At 42.7% G+C, this 19,243-nt stretch overlaps 1 protein-coding gene across 1 annotated transcript in view; it reads right to left on the reverse strand.

The window, feature by feature from the left end:
• The window catches only part of LYPD6 (LY6/PLAUR domain containing 6), a 100,218-nt gene that overhangs the window by 12,245 nt on the left and 68,730 nt on the right, over positions 1-19,243 (reverse strand). Inside the window, exons 3-4 of the mRNA XM_040358018.1 lie at positions 15,403-15,570; positions 13,151-13,249 (exon numbers count right to left, since the gene is read on the reverse strand). Coding sequence (XP_040213952.1) covers positions 13,151-13,249; positions 15,403-15,520 — 217 coding nt within the window. The 5' untranslated portion in view covers positions 15,521-15,570. The remainder of the gene's footprint in view (positions 1-13,150; positions 13,250-15,402; positions 15,571-19,243) is intronic.

Below are 19,243 nucleotides of genomic sequence, written 5' to 3' on the forward strand. Positions count from 1 at the left end.
GCCATTTAAATTAGGCGCACTCCCGCGCCGGACCTACTGCGCATTCTCCGTTTTGCAATTCCCATCGTGCTTTGCGCGCTGTTCCAGCAGGACTGTGTACAAAGCCAGCTCCATACAGACATGGTTTGGTGAGTTTGGTGTGGAGGAAAACAAAACAGTGAGCAGCACAGAAGTTGTATCACTAAATCCCTGAGACTAGCAGTTAGACCCAGCAGTTCCTTAGATCTAAAGCCTTGTACACACGGTCGGACATCAAACAAACTTTCCCTTGGATTTTTGTCCAAAGGGGGTTGTCCGGTCACACCCATAGCATACACACGCTCTGACTTTTCTGCAAACTTTTCTAAAACTTTCCCAACATCACGTGGTTTTTCTGCTCTTTTCCGCCACCCTTTGGTTAACTTTTGCTATTGTTGGTTGATTTTAACATTAGTTCTGAGCATGGGTATTTGCACTTTGTACAAAAGTCCGATGGCTTGCTGTACACACGGTCGGACTAGGCACCATCGGACTTTTGTTGCCGAAAAGTTTGTCTGTTTGCAGACCGAACGTTTTTTGTTCGATGAAACCCAAAAAAGTTGGTCCGATGGAGCGTAGACACGATCGGACAAATGTGAAAACTTGCAGATTTTGAAATTTGTTGGCAAAAAGTCCGACCGTGTGTACGGGCCTTTAGAAACAACAAGTCGGATAGATAACCATGATGGACACTATGATAAAAAACACAACTAATCAGCAGGTATACTGTGTCCCCAGAATAAATGGATATGCAAAGTTTTCATAGTCTGTAAAACTGTGTTACTCCTTGAATGGTTTCATCCTCCCTGTCCTACTTTTCCTGGTTTTCTAATGTCCTGTCAAACTTATCTACATGAAAACATCTGAGCAACATCATAAGCTACAACTAATCCCCCGTGAAGGGACAGCTATTGTACGCTGATTAATTGCTGAGTGCGGTTTCCAGACATACTATATCATGGGCAGTGGACACTGATGTTTGGTAAATACATTCTGACAATAGAAAGGGCCTCTTTCCACCTGGGAGTAAAGAAAACTGCGAGGGCGCGCTGAAACGTCTCTTTCTCGCTAGCTGCAGACGCCAGGTAAGGTGACGACTGATATGCAGCAGGTAATGCATAAATCACAGGCCATGTCAGCCATCCAGGAGAAGAGGAGATTACCTCTAACGGCATTTCACTGAAGGGAAAGTCTTTAAATTCCAATTATCGAGAGCAAGGTGTCTGCTTCTGCAGCCTAACTGCTCTCCAGGATGTAGCAATGTTATTAAAGCGGGAGTTCACCCAATTATGTTTTTTTTTCTCTTTTCCCCTTAGATTCCTGCTCGTTTTGTCTAGGGGAATCGGCTAGTTGTGTTAAAATCCGAGCAGTACTTACCGTTTTCGAGATGCATCTTCTTCGTCGCTTCCGGGTATGGGTCTTCGGGAGCGGGCGTTCCTTCTTGATTGACAGTCTTCTGAGAGGCTTCCGACGGTCGCATCCATCGCGCCACTAGTAGCCGAAAGAAGCCGAACGTCGGTGCAGCTCTATACTGCGCCTGCGCACCGACGTTCGGCTTCTTTCGGAAAATCGTGACGCGATGGATGCGACCGTCGGAAGCCTCTCGGAAGACTGTCAATCAAAATAGGAACGCCCAGTCCCGCAGCCCATACCCGGAAGCGGCGGAGAAGATGTATCTCGTAAACGGTAAGTACGGATCATATTTGAAAACAACTAGCCGATTCCCCTAGACAAAATGAGCCTCAATCTAAGGGGAAATAGTGTCATGTGCGGGTGAACCTCCGCTTTAAGTGGACCTCATTAATACAACTAAACTAAGACTGACCATAGACCAGTGTTGCCAACCGTCAGTATTTTTACTGGCAGCCAGTAAAAAATGGGCACTTTTGTCCTGCCAGTAAATGTCAGTAAGAGGAAAATGTTGCCAGTAAAAAATAAGTCTGTGACCCTCGAAGTGGAACTGCGCATGTGCATTTCAGTTCTGGAGCTGGCTGAGACCATCTGAGTGCCTACTACAGTGTGTTCAGGTGGTGCCAACAGGGGAGGAGCCTGACAGAGGTGCTGCCTGAGCATGTCGTGTGATGTCAAGGGAGTGGAGCTGAGTGTGCGGGTCTGCGGGACGGGAGCAGGACTATCAGTGCTGTTTGGACTGGAGTGGACTGAAGGGACCACCTGGCATGAAGAGAGACTGTCGCTGTGACTCAGGAGGGAACGTGTTGTCTCGATGAGATGTCATCATCATCTGCTGCACACTGCTGTCAGTGTCACTGTGAGAGTCTGTTTCACGTGTGTGTGCCACCTATTCTAATTTCTTGTCCTCCTGAGTCCTGTCCCTGAGCTGCTTACTTACTATATTAAAAATAAAATAAGAAATATGTTTTTTGCCTCAATATCTACCTAAATAACATTTCTAATTGCATATTGTACCTGTTATAGCCTAAATACTATAATTTGCACTTAAAAATTTAATTTTGGAACTTTTGGAAACGCCAGTAAAAACTTGGCTGTGCCAGTAAATTTCGAGTGTTGAGTCAGTAAATTTCAGTCCGGTAGGTTGGCAACACTGCCATAGACGTGGTTGTAGGAAAGAAATGTGCACTGTCCAGAGACATTGAGGTTGATTCACTAAAGGCAAATAGACTGCTCCAGGGCTTCGAAAAAAAAGGTAAAGCTTCACTTTGCATAGAACACTCAATCACGTGCAAGGAAAATAAAAAAACAGCATTTTTGCTTGCACGTGATTGGATGATGGAAGTCAGCAGAGCTTCTGCTCATTTACTAAGCTCCGGAGCAACTGCTCTTGCAAAGTGCACAGGGGTTCATTTACTAAAACTGGAGAGTGCTTCCATTTTTTTTTTTTTGTCAAAGCTTAATTGAACAAGCTGAAGTTAGAAGCTGATTGGCTACCATGCGCAGCTGCACCAGATTTTACACTCTCCAGTTTTAGTAAATCAACGCCACAGTCTATTTGCCTTTGGTAAATCAACCCCACTGCATACCTGCTATGAAATTCATTATAAAATGTATCTAGTGAAGCAGACTGTGCCTTGCTAAATATTCTTTGCAGGTAAAAAGAAGAAAAATTTGTACATACTGTATTGTCGTAATGTTTAAAAAATTATGTATTTCTACGTTTTTTTTTTGATTCTACATGAAATAATATATTTAAATATTGTCATGGTTACCACATATTTATGACTATTCCGTCAAAAAGAGTAAAGCCCATTACAAGCGTTGCACCAATACAGATACTGGTATTGGTGCCGATACCAGGGCTGGACTGGGACAAAAATTTGGCCCTGGACTTTATCCAGACTGGCCCACTTTGACATGTCTCTCCCATGGCGGCCGGACAACTCTCGCACCCCCCCCCCCCCCCCCCCGGCCACCCGAGCCCCCTCTCCCCCTTCACTAGCCACTAGCCGTTCTACTTTATTAGAGTAGAACGCCTGGTACTCTTATAGGCAGTACCAGTGGGGAAGCTAGACATTATTTCACTGGGGCAAAGAATCAGTTTGGTGCTCCCCCTTATGGGACAAGATTAGGCAGAAGTGAGAAACTCCCAGGCCATAGCTGTTGAGTCAGCTGTCTGTCCCCTCCCCCATGCTCCTTTGTTGTCCCCCCTGCTCCTCTGGTCCTCCCCCTGCTTCTTTGTTCCCCCCAGGTGAGCACTGCGGGGAGAGAGAGGAGGTGAGCGCTGCGGGAAGGGAGAGACAGAGGAGCGGAGGGGGGTGGCGGTCTGCTATCACTGAAGCCGGCCCACTGAGCCATTGGCCCACCGGGAAACTCCCTGTAGTCCCAATGGCCAGTCCATCCCTGGCCGATACTAAGAATTTGTATGAGTACTTGTATGCTCCAATACTAAAACCGATACCTTCAAGTCTGCAGACTGTAACTGCCGCCTTTAGCCCTGGTTCACACCAGTGCGGCTTTGAAATCCCGCTACTTCAGCACGATGTCAAAGCCACAGATCAGTGTGATTTGGATTGGGGGGGGGGGGGGAGCAGGTTAGAGATTAGATAGGTTCCACTTTAAGCTACCTGTGGATGGTAGCGAAAGCAAAAAATGAAAGTACAAATAATCTTTATTTAAAGTGCTATAATTGCAGCCAAATTACCACCATGATATAAAATAAAAACTTTACAAAGAAAAATACAATAATATTAGGCATGTGCAAAAGGGAAAATTTCGTTTCGTTTCATTTTAATTCGTTATTTAATTAATTTCGTTAAGTTAGGTTCGTTACATGTGTTAAATTCGTTTTCGGAACTCGTTCGTTTTCTACCGAATTTCGAAAAATCCGGTCGAATTCGAAAATTCTCTCTTCGAATATAATTTCGAAATTCGATCGAAATTCGAAAAAAAAAAAAAAATTCGAATTCCAAATCGAAAACCCGCGGCCGAAATTCGATCGGAATTAAAAAAATTTTTTTTTTTTTCGAATTCCAAATCGAAAACCCGCAGACGAAATTCGATCGGAATTCGAAAAAAAAATAAAAAAAAAAAAATTCGAATTTCGTCCGCGGGTTTTCGATTCGGAATCGAAAACGTTCGTTCGGTTTTGGTAAATTCATTAATATTGCAATTCGGGAATTCGTATGCATCCGAATGTCCGAATAATGAAAAATTCGTCCGAATTTCGATTCGGAACGAAACGAAATGCACATGCCTAAATAATATACTGTATAATATAATTACTCCTTGTGTCAATAGAAGCCATTTATCTTAGCCCATATATAGAAAACTCCAAAAGGAATATCCGCGGGTCACACATAAAGATGTCTCCAAAGATACACCTAAATAGGTAAATATATTGTCAACGGTAGTTTATGTATGCCTTGAAGGAACTGCAATTCCTTTAAGGCATACATAAACCAACTTTGACAATATATTTACCTGGTTACATGAACTTTAGAGGCATCTTCATGTGTGATCTATGGAGATGGATTAAGATAAATTGCTTCTATTGACACAAGGACTTATTGGAAGCATGACTGGTTAAGGTTATTGTAAAGACTTGATTTTTTTCCCCCTAAAATAAAAGAGGTTTATACTTACCTACTCTTCTGCAGTCCCCCCGTTGTCACTCTTCCTTCTGCCTCTTCTGCCTATGCAATCATAGCAAGTCTCTTGCTATGGTAGCATGCGCACGCACGTGAGCCAGGCTGTGTCCATCCATAGACACACACAGCGTGACTTGACCCCACCCTTTCCTAATAGAAGTTGATTGACAGCAGCAGGAGCCAATGGCTCTAAATCTGTCCTGTGGGAAGAGGAACAGGGACCAGTGCAAATGCAAACATACACAGCCCTGGATCAAAAGAGGGCTCAGGTAAGTATTTAGAGAGGGGGAAAGGAACAGGTAGTGTTACTTTTTTTTACCTTAATACAAAGAATATAGTAAGGTAAAAATGATTAGATTTTATAACCACTTTAATCGTTTTTATATGAAGTTCGTCTTCTGTCTACAATAATAGCTCTTCAAATAAAGATTTTTGTACTTTTGTTTAGGAATGTATTTTCTGGCGATGCCCTAAGCTTGTATCTAAGTAGGATTTTATTGCTGTCAGTGTCCCCGCTGGGAAGATTTACCCCTCTATTCTTAATATTTTCACTCCAACATTTTAGATGATATTTGGGTTCGTAAAGGCATTATTAGCTAGATTCAGGTAGCTGGCCGCATCTTTGAGGCGGCGTAGCGTATTGTATTTACGCTACGCTGCCTTAAGTCAGAGAGGCAAGTGCTGTATTCACAAAGCACTTGCCTCCTAAGTTACGGCAGCGTAGCGTGAATGGGCCGGCGTAAGCGCGCCTAATTCAAATGAGGATGAGGGGGGGGCGTGTTTTATGTAAATTACTTTTGACCCGACGTGATTGACGTTTTTTACGAACGGCGCATGCGCCGTCCGTGGACATATCCCAGTGTGCATTTCTCCAAAGTACGTTTCAAGGACGTATTGGTTTCGACGTGAACGTAAATGACGTTCAGCCCCATTCACGGACGACTTACGCAAACAACGTAAATTTTTCAAATTACGACGCGGGAATGACGGCCATACTTAACATTGACTAGTCCAGCTATTTGTTCGACTAACTTTACGCCGGGAATCGCCTTACGTAAATGGCGTACCTTTACTGCGATGGGCAAGCGTACGTTCGTGAATCGGCGTATCTCGCTGATTTATGCATTCTAGGTGTAAATCAGCGTTCACGCCCCTAGCGGCCGGTGGAACTAGACAGCTAAGATATGACGGTGCATGCCGTCGTATCTTAGCTAGGTTTAAGTGTATCTCAGTTTGAGAATACACTTAAACATACGACGGCTTAGATTCCGAGTTACGACGGCATATCTACTGATGCGCCGGCGTAACTCTTTGTGAATCTAGCTATAAAGGTGCAAAGGCATTTGGTTCATGCAAAATTTACTTTTAACCTTTAAGGCTGATAAGGAATAATATTTAACTAAGCATGTGTGCCCAAATTTCAGCTTTAATAAAGTTTTATTTATTCACACATCCTAAAAGGGTTGGGGGGGGGGGATAGTGGGTTGGGAATATTGTAGGGTGTTAGTTCACTTTTTCATTTTTTACAAACAGGTGGACTTATATTTTAACCACTTCAGCCCCAGAAGGATTTGACCCCTTAATGACCAGGCCATTCTTTAGGGTGGAGCTCCGCTTTAAAAGTGGGGTATGCCTGTACTGGAAATATCTCTTAAAGCTCTATGGTTTAGGAGATATTCGCCATATACGCCAAATTCATCTGCGTATGTGCACTGAAGAAAGGGCACGATCTGTGACGTTTTTATAGTGCTTGTGCCGTAGGCTTCTACTGCAGGCAAGTGGCACATAATGGGGTAGTATGTGATGCATACTAGTTCATTATGCTTTTACTTTGCAGGGAACAAAGAGGAAGTAAAACCCATCAGGGTTTACTTCCTCTTTAAGTGCAAAGGAACCATTCTAAAAGGAGCGACTTGAGTCTCTCAGGCCTCGTACACACGACCGAGGAACTCGTGCGAAACACATCATTTTCCTCGTCGAGTTCCTTGTTAGGCTGTCGAGGAACTCGACAAGGCAAGTTTCTCCATTCCCGTCAAGGAAATAGAGAACTTGCTCTCTTTTTGGCTCGTCGAGTTTATCGACAGTTTCCTCGACGAAAATGTACACATGACCGGTTTCCTCGGCAAAAAAATATCTCCCAGCAAGTTTCTTGCTGGTTTTTGCCGAGAAACTCGGTCGTGTGTACGAGGCTTCAGACTTAGAAAAAGGTTCCTGCACTACTTTTGATGCAACTTTGGCACAACATGCAATTGACTTCTGTATTAAAGAAGGTGTATCACACGGAATAGAGGAAGATTTCTCTTATATTCCTGTTCTGGTGACAACTCAAAATTTGTGATTTTCTTTCGCTTTCACTTTCATAAAGGGTGAATACTCCGAACTGGGGCACAAACGGCAAAACAAAAAACCTTGGTTGCTGCCAAACCAGCTGCTGCCAAGACCATATGGAAGAAATACCATTAAAAAGGTTCAGTTCAATTCTAGTCAATTTACGTAATGTTTTTTTTTTGGACCCCCGGATTGCGTCGGCTCCTCTTTGGATTGTCCCCCTGACTTTTATTGTAAAACAAGTCATATCCGAACCTCTTATGAGTGGCATGGAGCTTCAATTTCCAAAGACCTGACAGGTGTTCTAATCCATCTCTCTACTTTAATTTACAAACCGCCTTGCGTAGCAAATTCTACACATCAATCACAAAATGGAAGTTGTCAGCTGAAGACAAACAGAGCAGTTTACCTAAATCTCTCCCAATTAGGGAGGAGAAGGCAGCAGCGAGATATGAATTATTGTCCCATCATTGTAGACAAGTTCATTAAGTGAAGGTCGGGTCAGAGGATTCCTGGCTACCAGAGAAGAGCGTAAATCACCAAAGTTGTGATAAGATCATCGGGGATTGGAACAACGCAGAGCTATTTAAATCCCCATTATTACCTGCAGGCCATATTTTAGTCTTAGCATAAAGCAGACTAAACCAAAACAAAACGTATTTTTTTTCCACGCTCTGACAGGACGCATAGTTTACGCTCCATGTACTTTCCCAACATCACTTATAGAAGATTTACAGTGAAAGTTGGATATTAGACCGTGGAAGTTCACTTCCCCGCAGGGAATGGAGAGAAATATTCCTCAGCTATTAGTAAAATCTGTCTGAGACTTTTAACCCATATCCTCTTATCTATCACATAGCTGTAAACATGTGCAAGCAAAGACTCCTACAATAAAGTGTCACGTTGATCTCCTCCAGAAGCAGCATTCAACAACCATACCATAGTTACATGATTGGTAAGGTTGAACAAAGACACCAGTTTATCCAGTCCAACCTGAGTGTGTATCTCGCTACCATTTTCCATATCCCTGTACATTAAGTTCATTAAAAAACACATAAAAATTTTTTTTTGATTTTATCTACACTCCCCACTGACACCACCAACTGTGGAAAGGAGTTCCACATCCTTACTGCTTCAACTGTAAAGAACCCCTTATGCAGTTTAACACTAAACCACTTCTTGTCCAATTTCATTGTGTCGCCATATTTCTTCTTCACAGATTTTAGGTTCAATAGTTTCCTCTGAAAGATACAGTCACCATTTAAAGGTTTGTATATTGCAATCATAAGTGTCTCTTCTCCAGGGAGAATACGTTTCATGTCTGTATTAGCTTCTCACAATGGAGGTCCTCCAGCCCACCTATAAGCTTTGTTGCCCTTTCCTCTCTCCAGTTCCAGCACATCCTTCCTGAGGACTGGTGACCAGAACTGGACGGCATACTCAAGATGAAGCCAGACCAGAGTTTTGTAAAGTGGTAGAATTATAGTTTTATCTCTTCAATAAATTAAAAAATCTATCCAATGAGGACCCGGGACAGCGGCTGAAACTGCTGTGCTCGTTCGCTGGAAAAATCACGTAAGTAAAAGGGGGGCTCTGGGGGAGCTGCACTACAGAAGGTTTTCACCTTAAAGGGGTTGTAAAGCTTCCTGTTTTTTTCTTATGCATTAAGGGGAAAAAATATCTAATGCTTACAGGCCCCCCAGCCCCCCCCCCCCCCGTTTACTTACCTGACCCCTTGAAAGTCCCGGGTTGTAAACATGCTGGCTTCTCGGCTCTTCATTGGATAGATTGATAGCAGCGCAGTCATTGCTGTCAATCAACTCCAATGATGTAAGGGGCAGGGCGGAGTCCTGTAGTTGGCGGCTTTGAACGCCGAATACAGGACTCAGGAGCGCGCCCGCAAGGTAACCCCCTTGGGAGAGCGCTTCCCAGAGGGGGTTATCAGAAGCAGGCAGGAGCTGAGATATCCGCCGAGGGACCCCAGAAGACGAGGATCGGGGCCACTCTGTGCACAGTGGAGGTAAGTATGAAAAGTTTAAAACAAAATATGAAGCTTTAGTATTAAGGTTAAAAAACGTGATGGTTTACAACTCCTTTAATTCCCCAGTGTCTATCAATAATTAAATATTTGAAATGACCCTTTAGAAGACTTGGACATACATAACCTAAAGGCAAGAATCCAATATGGATTTCAGTATTAACTAATATTTTTTTTTTATATACTTTCTTTCCATGACAAAGAAAGTCTGTGTGTCACTCAAACGATCGGACTAGCGTGGGATGGAAATGTGTAAACAGAGGATATATAAGGAACTGATACTGTAAAACAGTAACTGGCCCTATTAAAGTTCATCTGCTGGTCCCCTGGAGAAAATCTTGAGTAATGGAATCAGGTTTTATCTGATCGGAGACGCTAAGTGGATATTAGAATATTATGTTGCGCAGATTAATTGCTGATTAGATTCTGCCAACCTCCTTCACATCTCATATCACTAGTACAGATCTGCAGACAGTTTTGTCTCCTGTGCAGTCACTGGAGTGAACTGGCTTTAAATAAAGGGCAACTCCAGCCAAACATATTCAATACACGGTGGAAGGACATACATGGGATCTGTTTACCTGACAAAAAGGTAAAATAATGGGCTTGCTCTCTTGTGATCGCTCATCCCTGATGTGCTTGGCAGCCTAAGTTACATAAGAACATCTTTCAGATCCTACAAAGCTGTAGCTTAAACGATCAACCATCACTTCATGACCACATATCTAATATTGAGTAGGTCCCCTTTTTGCCACCAAAACAGCCGTGACCCGTCTCAGCATGGACTCCACTGGACATCTCAAGGTGTACTATGGTACCTGGAACCAAGCAGATCCTTAAAGTCCTGTACGTTGTGAGGTGGGGTCTCCATGGACCAGACTTGTTTTTACAGCATATGCCACAGATTCACGATTGGATTGAGATCTGGAGAATTTTGGTGGCCAAGTCAACGCCTTACGCAAGCCTTTTACGCAAGCCTTTCCTGCATAGCCTCTCTCTTCCACCATTTCTGCCGCTCTGTGCTGCTTTTGGTTCCTGGGTCCTCTTTTCCCAGGAACTCTGCTATGGGTGTCGGGACCCGTCGGGGTAAAATCGCTCTATATTAAGATACCTCTCAACTCAACTCAACCTACTTAACAACCAACCTTCCAGTAACTCCCTAAATGCCTACTCATCAACAGCCAACCTTCCAGTAACTCTCTAAATGCCTACTCATCAACAGCCAACCTTCCAGTAACTCCCTAAATGCCTACTCATCAACAACCAACCTTCCAGTAACTCCCTAAATGCCTACTCATCAACAGCCAACCGTCCAGTAACTCCCTAAATGCCTACTCATCAACAGCCAACCTTCCCGTAACTCCCCAAATGCCTACTCATCAACAGCCAACCTTCCCGTAACTCCCCAAATGCCTACTCATCAACAGCCAACCTTCCAGTAACTCCCTAAATGCCTACTCATCAACAGCCAACCTTCCAGTAACTCCCTAAATGCCTACTCATCAACAGCCAACCTTCCAGTAACTCCCTAAATGGCTACTCATCATCAACCAACCTTCCAGTAACTCCCTAAGTGCCTAGACATCAACAGCAAACCTTCCAGTAACTCCCTGAATAACTAATTATCAAAAACCAACCTTCCAGTAACTCCCTTAATGCCTACTCATCAACAACCAACCTTCCAGTAACTCTGTAAATGCCTACCCATCAATAGCCAACTTTCCAGTAACTCCCTAAATGCCTACTCATCAACAACCAACCTTCCAGTAACTCCCTAAACTCCTACTCATCAACAACCAACCTTCCAGTAACTCCCTAAATGCCTACTCATCAACAACCAACCTTCCAGCAACAACAGTAAATAAATAAATAAAAAAGTAAAAAAAGTCCTTGAGGCCTTGCAGTTTGGAGGAGAGAGAGCAGAATGAATAAACCTATTGCTCTGTCACTTCTTTCTCTCCTCCTATCAGCATGCTCCTTGCACAACAGCACAACTGATAGGCTCCTAGTGCTGCTTATCCCTCTCCTAGTTTGTGCTCGGCTGTACAGTGAACAAAGGCTGATACCAAGCCATAGTCAACTACTTACACTGTATCAAGAGTACTAATATCACTCTTCCTTCTATTATAGCACTGCTCAGCGCTCAGGGGTAATCAATAAAGAGATTTAACTCCAGCAATTGAGACAAATTGATACAATGATCAGCAGCTGCTTAAAAAAATGTAAACATCGAATAACAGTAGAAAACAGAATAGAAACTGTCAAGTCTCAAAGTCCAGTAAATACTGCAGCAGCGCTAATTTCCAAAACCTGCGTTTGAAAAAAGTTCTATATTTAATATAGGTAACAATAATGGTGCAGATGAAAAAAGCTGTAATATATCAGTGTCTTCCTTATTAAGTGCTCCTTATCACCAAGGGGGGTGCTTCACCACGTGGGGGGATACTCTCCCCTTTTGGGGATGCACTCACCGAACCGAGGAATATAATCAGCATGGAATACACATCAGCATCTGTCATCAGCGTTGCACTCTCCACCAAACTGCTTGTTTAGGTCCCACTCGTGAACACTTATAAGGAAATAAACTTGTATAGTGTGATACCATTTAAAAGTTTATATAAACCCCATAGGTCCCCATTTACAATATGCGTACCACAATGTAAAAAATTACAAGCATGTGAAATGTTACTGTGCCTGTATCCTCTCTCCGATCGTCATAACAGCAAAGGAGCTCTAGCTGACTTCCCTGTTCCTGAAAGTTACACAGTAGTTCTGGTCGTCTGATGATGGTCACGCCCTGGCGCGTTTCGTCATTGGCTGACTTTGTCTGAGGGCGTCTCAGAGTGCATCCCCAAAAGGGGAGAGTATCCCCCCACATAGTGAAGCACCCCCCTTGGTTATAAGGAGCACTTAATAAGGAAGATACTGATATAGGACAGCTTTTTGCATCTGCACCATTATTGATACCTATATTAAATATAGAACTTTTTTCAAACGCAGGTTTAGGAAATTAGACTTGACAGTTTCTATTCTGTTTTCTACTGTTATTCGACAACTACTTACACTGCCTGCATTCAAAATGATGTATTAATGAATACAAAGCTGCATTACTTTGTGTCTTTTATATCTGCCTAGATTTCATCTTTAAAGAACTAGAATAAAAATGGAACATCTTGGCATGTGATTGATAAATAATTGTCTGTTTTCTTTGCACTTAAAGGGGCAGTGCTTTACATATATGGTATATAAAATGATAAATAAATAATTATAATTTTTACTGGATCTGCCTTTGTCTTGGGTATTTAATAATAGATATGACATGATGGGATAAGTTGAAGAGGGTGTAGTATGAGATGGTATAGTAGAGGGAGGTGCCATTACAAATGCTGTGTTCACATTGCAGAAATTCCCAGCATGCTCTCAGCCTTCTGAAGCCATCGCAGTGACCGAGCTGTCCGCCTACCATGACAAGTCTACTCAATAATAAGTTGGGAAAAGGTTAGCTTTAATTTTCTAAAGTCATTAGAAAGTCAGGGGCGCAGGGGCTGGGCGTGACAAATTCAAAGTTACAAACAGTCAGTGTTCTAAAGTCCTCCACTTCACGGGTGTAACGAATGGGCTTTTATCACTAGGGCAAAAATATTCATTGTGTGTCAGTCATTAAAGGATTAGAGAAGAGGATTTCATGCATGAGAGCACTTACCTCTTGGGCAGTAGACATCTGGGGCCCAGCGATTGCACTCGTAATTGTCTTTTGCCTTTTCGCAGGTGAAGCATTTGAATCCCCCGGGGTACGGCGTTGCTACAAAAAAAACCAGCACAACAGTTAGAAAACCCGGATGTGTGACTTCTTTTTTTTTTCTTATTGCACATAGACAAAATGCCAAAAAACTTTGTGAGAAAATCTCAAAAATTATTGTCGCTATGCAAAACTAAATATGCTGTTAAAATAAGAAAAAGTTTGGCCAAAGCTGTTTTTTTCTTGAATGGAAAATGAAACGCCTTGTCTGGTTTTCATTGCTGCCTGTGTCCCATTGGACAGATTTCCCTCTATCACCTGTCCTAGAGACACAACAGGAAGTGAAAAGAAAATTTCTCCACAGTGCAGGCGTTTCGTCAGATTTGGCGACCCATCAGAATTGGTAACGAAAGTGACGTTCTGTCGCCGCCATCTTGCTACACCCCGCACTCCTCCATAGTAAGGATACCGTATTTATCGGCGTATACCGCGCACTATTTTGCCCTGAAAATCAGGGCAAAATCGTGGGTGTGCGATATACGCCGATACCCGCTTTCCCGCCACGAGTTTGAATACTGCGCCGGCATATACCGAGCGCAGTACACTCTGGTATCTTCGGGCAGTCTCGGCGCCTCTCGCACTGACGTCCTGAGCGTACAGGACGTCAGCGCGACAGTTGCCGAGCCTGCTCGAAGATACCCGAGTGTACTGCGCTCGGTATATGTCGGCGCAGTATTCAAACTCGGCGCGGAAAACGAGCGGGGAGGACGCGAGGACGCTGCAGAAGGACGCCAGACCCGCCGAAGAGGACACCCGACCCGCCGAAGAGGACACCCGACCTGCCGAAGAGGACACCCAACCCGCCGAAGACGGACGCCGGACCCGCCGAAGAGGACACCCGAAGCTGCAGAAGGACGCCGGACCCGACGAGGCCGCCGATGGACGCCGCGCAAGACACCAAAACTGTAAGTACAAACAAAACCCAAAAACTTTTTTCCACAGGTTAGGGGGCCACTTAAGGGGTGCGCGGTATACACGGGAGTGCGTTATACCGTGATAAATACGGTACTCTGAAGCCTCGTACACACGACCGAGGAACTCGACGGGCGAAACACATCGTTTTCCTCGTCGAGTTCCTTGTTAGGCTGTCGAGGAACTCGACAAGGCAAGTTTCTCCATTCCCGTAGAGGAAATAGAGAACTTGCTCTCTTTTTGGCTCGTCGAGTTTCTCGACAGTTTCCTCGACAAAAATGTACACACGACCGGTTTCCTCGGCAAAAAAATATCTCCCAGCAAGTTTCTTGCTGGTTTTTGCCGAGAAGCTCGGTCGTGTGTACGAGGCCTGAGAAGGGGGAAAGCGGACATCTTGTTACACCCAGCAGAGTTTTATGTTTAACAGGAAAGTGAGTTTATATAGTGAAATACAGTGCTTAGAAATCCGTCTGACTGGTTAGATATTAAATTTTAACCACTTAAGACCCAGACCTTTAGGCTTGGCAACATAAATGAATTAGAATTTGATTTCATTACATTCATTATGTCCATCCAACCCAAACAGAGTGCATAAGTAATCTCCCAAATAATAAATCAACACGTTAAAATAATTATAGCCAGTCTTCCGAAATACAAATTGATTCAGAACAAGGAATATACAAAACGAATCCGAATATACAAAACAAATCCGAATATACGAAACGAATCCGAATATACGAAACTAATCCGAATATACGAAACGAATCCGAATATACGAAACGAATCCGAATATACGAAACTAATCCGAATATACGAAACTAATCCGAATATACGAAACTAATCCGAATATACGAAACAAATCCGAATATAAGAAACTAATCCGAATATAAGAAACTAATCCGAATATAAGAAACTAATCCGAATATACGAAACGAATCCGAATATACGAAACGAATCCGAATATACAAAACAAATCCGAATATACGAAACTAATCCGAATATACGAAACTAACTCAGAAAAAGAATCATTCTAACATAACGAATATGAAGAAACAGAATGATTAACTTAAAGAAACACATTTTTCCGCCGTGCACATCTCTAATTTAATATTACACTTTTTCTCTTTTGCCAAAAAGGAATGTGCCATTCAAAATATCCTAAAACCTTCGTAATAAAAAATTCAAGCCAAAGTGTCTTCCTCTCCAAGACCAGCAGTGCTCTTTATTATAATTGAATGTCTTACTTGATGGGTAGAGATAGATGATATCCTGCACTGTGAACTCTCGGGATTGAACTGTACTTAGCCAATCAGCTATGTAGGTAAATAACAGGAACCAGGCCAGAACTGGCCACCTTTCCATCGCAGAACAGGGTCCAATTCATGCAGCCATCAGTGAGCCCATCCTAATGCCTGGGGGGTGGAAATAAAGCAGATATTAGAATTAGCATACACTGTGGTGCCACAACTAAAGTTTCTTCTTCGGAAAATACTAACCCTTGGTAAGTACCATCCCCTTGTAATGCTAATATAGTGGCTTCAGTACTTGACCCACAACAAGTATGCAGATCAAATGAGTGACTAAATAAGTACTGAAGCCCCAGACAGCCAGGCAACTAGCATTTCAAATGGAGGTCTGAGATGACAGTTCAGGTACGTTTCATTTACTTTCAGTGCTTTCTGACTGCAGTTTTTAGATCAACATTCCACAGCACAATGCCCAATGTTATGGGAATAGTAATATATGGTCCACATTTGACAGCTAGCACGCCATTGCTAGCAGTCAGACCCAATTTTGTCTGACAGATCCAGTCTCTGCCAACAATCAGCATATTTCACAATCATGTGATCACTTTGACAGCTTTAACATAGTGATCACATGCAAGCTGTTACTTGCAATGTGCAGGTCAGCCTGAAGATGGCAGTGTATATCTGTTTACATATCTGTTTCATACAGTAATCATCAGATACAATTACAATATAAAAAAATATATAAAATAATAATAACAACATTTTAACTTTTTCATAACAATTTTGTTCATTTGTCAATCTGTATTAAAAAACAAAAACAAAGCAAAGAAAATATTTAAGCAGGTTTTTATATAAAAACTGTAGATGGTTCCTTTTCACCTGTATACGGGAATATGGCTCAGTCATGACAGTGGCGGAGTGAGTCTGTTAACCATCCATCCCCCCCTTTTTTCATCTACCATTTTCTTCTTTCCTGCCTTTACCTTTTTCTTATTACAATTTTTTATTAATTTGGCTGCCCCCTACTTTTGGCTACATTTGTGTTCTGTAATGTGGTTAATGAAAACTTCAGATGGGATGCAATATTCCATTCCAGATAGTTGGGACATTATTATTCAGATGTTTTTGGGATATACACTATGGCCCGGATTCACATACATCGGCGCATATTTATGCCGCCGTAGCGTATCGCTGGGTTTCCTCGGCGTAAGCCAGCGTAGGTGGAAGTGGGCGTGAGCCACGCTAATGAGGCGTGACCCCATGCAAATGATGGGCCAAGCGCCATAGAAGTACTTAAAATTAACGGCGCATGCGCCGTCCCATGGACGCATCCCAGTGCGCATGCGCAGAATCACATCGGAACTACTCCCTAAGATACGACGGATCACTGCTTGCGACGTGAATGTAACCTATGCCCAGCCCTATTCACGTACTACGTAAACAACGTAAAATACGACGGTTCTGTTCCCTGGTCCATACCTTTGCATGAGTTGCACCTCCTATATGGGGGATAACTTTACGCCGGACGTACGACTTACGCAAACCGCGTATATTATGCGCCGGGCGCAACTACGTTCGTGAATCGGCGTATCTCCCTCATTTGCATATGTGCATAGAAAATCAATGGGAGCGGAAAATGCGCCCAGCGTAACTATGCGCTCACGATACGACGGCGTAGGCAAGTTACGTCGGTCGTTGGAAGCCTATTTTTAGGCGTATCTCAGATTGTGGGCACGGTGCACAGATACGACGGCACATAGTTAGACTTACGCGGCGTATCTCGAGATACGTCGGCGTAAGTGCTTTGTGAATCCGGGCCAATATTACCAAAAATATTGGGACACCTACCTTTACACGCACGTGAACTTTAATGGCATCCCAATCTTAGTCCATAGGGTTCAATATTGAGTTGGCTCACCCTTTGCAGCTATAACAGCTTCAACTCTTCTGGGAAGGCTGTCCACAAGGTTTAGGAGTGTGTCTATGGGAATGTTTGATCATTCTTACAGAAGTGCATTTCTGAGGTCAGGCACTGATGTTGGACGAGTTGTAGTCTCCGCTCAAATTAATCCCAAAGGTGTTCTATTGGGTTGAGGTCAGGACCCCGTGCAGGCCATTCAAGTTCCTCCACACCAAACTCGCTCATCCATGTCTTTATGGACCTTGCTTTGTGCACTGAATGAAGTCATGTTGGAACAGGAAGGGGCCATCCCCAAACTATTCCCACAAAGTTGGGAGCATGACATTTTCCAAAATGTCTTGGCATGCTGACATCTTAAGAATTCTCTTTACTGGAACTAAGGGGCCAAGCCCAACCCCTGAAAAACAACCCCACACCATAATGCCCCCTCCACCAAATGATTTGGACCAGTGCACAAAGCAAGGTCCATAAAGACATGGATGAGCGAGTTTAGGGTGGAGGTACTTGACTGGCCTGCTCCTTGCCTCAATCCGATGAGATGAATTAGAGCGGAGACTGCAACTCGTCCAACATAAATAAATAATGAAAAAAGCTTTATATGCCCTTAATAAAAATGTAAAATTATTATCGAGTTAAGTGATGCATACCCGCTTCCTTCCAGCCGGACGATTATATACGTCCGGTCTTTGAAGAGGAATACCGTTGTTATGGTAGCAGCTAGCTACGATAACCCCGGTATCCTCTTCAAGAGCCAGCGGTTCTCTTTCAGATAAAAGTGGTCTCTGCGGTGGATTCACCACAAAATCACTTTTATCGGCGGCTGGAGTGCCCCCCCCAAAAAATTGGGCAAACTTTACGGTTGTCTTATTTTTTTATTTAAAAAGGTGTATTTTTTCCAAAAAAAGTGCGCTTGTAAGGCCACTGCAATAATACGGTGTGACAGAAAGTATTGCAACGACCGCAATTTTATTCTCTAGGGTGTTAGAGAAAAAAATATATATATATATATATATATATATATATAAAATGTTTGGGGGTTCTAAGTAATTTTCTAGCAAAAAAAACTGTTTTTAACTTGTAAACACCAAATCCCAGAAATAGGCTGTAGTGGATACTGATGCTGCTAAATCTAGTTTGGGCATTGATGACCTCTGGTCACAATAGGGTTAAATAAACCCATGTTTCAAAAGCTGGTGGGGCTTACCAGAATATATTGTTTTTTTTTACGGTTTAATGATTTACACAAAACGCTTAAAAAGGAACATTGACAGAACAAGCACATCATTGATGTATAACACTAATGAAACAACATTTAATCTCTGCCCAACAGCCGCCACGCGTGTTATACTTGGCACAGATTTACAGGATGTTGTTCCAAATTAAATCCACCTAAAAAGTCCTGAAAAAACAGAAAATCCCATACACTGGTATTGTTTATTTATTTAAAAGGAACTGCTTTAATAACAATAATCCTTTGGTGTCACGACCAATGACACCGAGGTTATTAATCCCATTGGAGACAATGCACGGGGAAATTACTGATGAACAAAAAACAGGATGTAGCGATTTCTTCTTTCAAGGCAAAACAAATACACACTTGTGACCATGGAGAAGTCACGGTAATGGGGCTCATTTTCTACAGGGAAGCAAAATTTGAATTCTAATTTTGCGGTACACTGTAAAAAAAAAAGGAAGGATTGGAAGAACGTGATTGGCTGACACTTTCCTTTCCCTTTTTAATTTATTTATTCTAATTATATTATAATTCGTTTTTTTTATTGCTACATGGAAAACTGATTTATACGTTTTTTAAAGCGGAGGTGCAGCTTTATTTTTTTATTTTTTTAAACTCAGCAGCTATAAACACTGGGGCCCGGATTCACGAAGCACCTACGCCGACGTATCTCGCGATAT

Source organism: Rana temporaria, chromosome 6 (assembly GCF_905171775.1).
Source record: "Rana temporaria chromosome 6, aRanTem1.1, whole genome shotgun sequence".
Lineage (NCBI taxonomy): Eukaryota > Metazoa > Chordata > Amphibia > Anura > Ranidae > Rana > Rana temporaria.